The 1,096-nt window shown below is 41.4% G+C and overlaps 1 protein-coding gene across 1 annotated transcript in view; it reads right to left on the reverse strand.

Annotated features, from left to right (window-relative positions):
* Positions 1-345: 345 nt before the first annotated feature.
* Positions 346-1,096, reverse strand: part of LOC106308810 — a 2,559-nt gene continuing 1,808 nt past the window's right edge. Inside the window, exon 3 of the mRNA XM_013745929.1 lies at positions 346-641. Coding sequence (XP_013601383.1) covers positions 346-641 — 296 coding nt within the window. The remainder of the gene's footprint in view (positions 642-1,096) is intronic.

Consider the following 1,096-nt stretch of genomic DNA (forward strand, 5'->3'; position numbering starts at 1 on the left):
AGCTTGGTAGCCCTTGAATCTCTCCCAGGCTTCACTGAATCCTTCCAAGTTCTTCTGTTGAAAGCTGGAAATCTCATTTTTTCAGCTTAGCAGTTCTTGAAGTAGAGAAGAACTTCTCCAAAAATGCTTTCTTGCAGTCATCCCAGGTGGTGATAGAGTCGCTGGGTAGAGACTTCTCCCACTGACGTGCCTTATACCCCAAAGAGAAAAGGAATAGCTTGAGCTTTAAGGCATCCTCAGACACACCATTGGTTTTTGACAACCCACAGTAGCTATCGAACCTGTCTAGGTGATCAAATGGATCGTCTAGAGCCAAGCCATGATACTTGTTGTTCTCGATGACGTTTAGGAGTCCTGATTTGATCTCAAAGTTGTTAGCTGCCACAGCCGGTGCTCAGATTCCCAGTCTATGACCATGAATGTTGGGGCGGTTATAAGTGCCAATAGGTCGAGCTGCTCGCAGTGGGTGTTGTGGAACGTTGTTGGCTCCATTGGCGTTCGCATCATCTTGAGGTTGGTCTCCCATATCAATATCCAATCTGTGCAAGTGAGGCTGTTGCTCTTCTTCTCTTCTCTTTCTAGCGCACTCTCTCTCAAAAGCTCTGATGTCTGCAACTCTGGGAAATAGGTTTGATGGACCCCTGCTCCTCAAGTTCATACACCTGAAAATAAAAGGGAGGTGAAGAAGGAGAATCAGTAACAAAAGAAAAAATTAAAAATGACTTAGTCTGAAGCAAGTGACTAAATCTCAATGTTCAATTCTACTCAGAATTTGGCAACGGCGCCAATTTGATGTTAGGAGTTTTCAAGGCTCCTAAGACAAATGATGTAAATTCTAAGAGATTTCAAAGCACTGAGAATGCAAGTACTCACTTAATCTAATTGCAACCTGTTATTTAAAAGATTTCTAAACTAATGATTAATGCTAAGCAGTTGTAGAATAATAAAAGCGATAAATGAAGTAACTTTCTTGACTAAAGGAAAACAGAACTCATGGGCATAGGAATTAGACCTTAGGTGATCAAGTTTCGAACTAAAGATGGCAAACGATCAATCAAACTATCAACCTTAAGCTTAGACACAGTTCTAAAGTTCG

Source organism: Brassica oleracea, chromosome C8, assembly GCF_000695525.1.
Source record: "Brassica oleracea var. oleracea cultivar TO1000 chromosome C8, BOL, whole genome shotgun sequence".
Taxonomy (NCBI): domain Eukaryota; kingdom Viridiplantae; phylum Streptophyta; class Magnoliopsida; order Brassicales; family Brassicaceae; genus Brassica; species Brassica oleracea.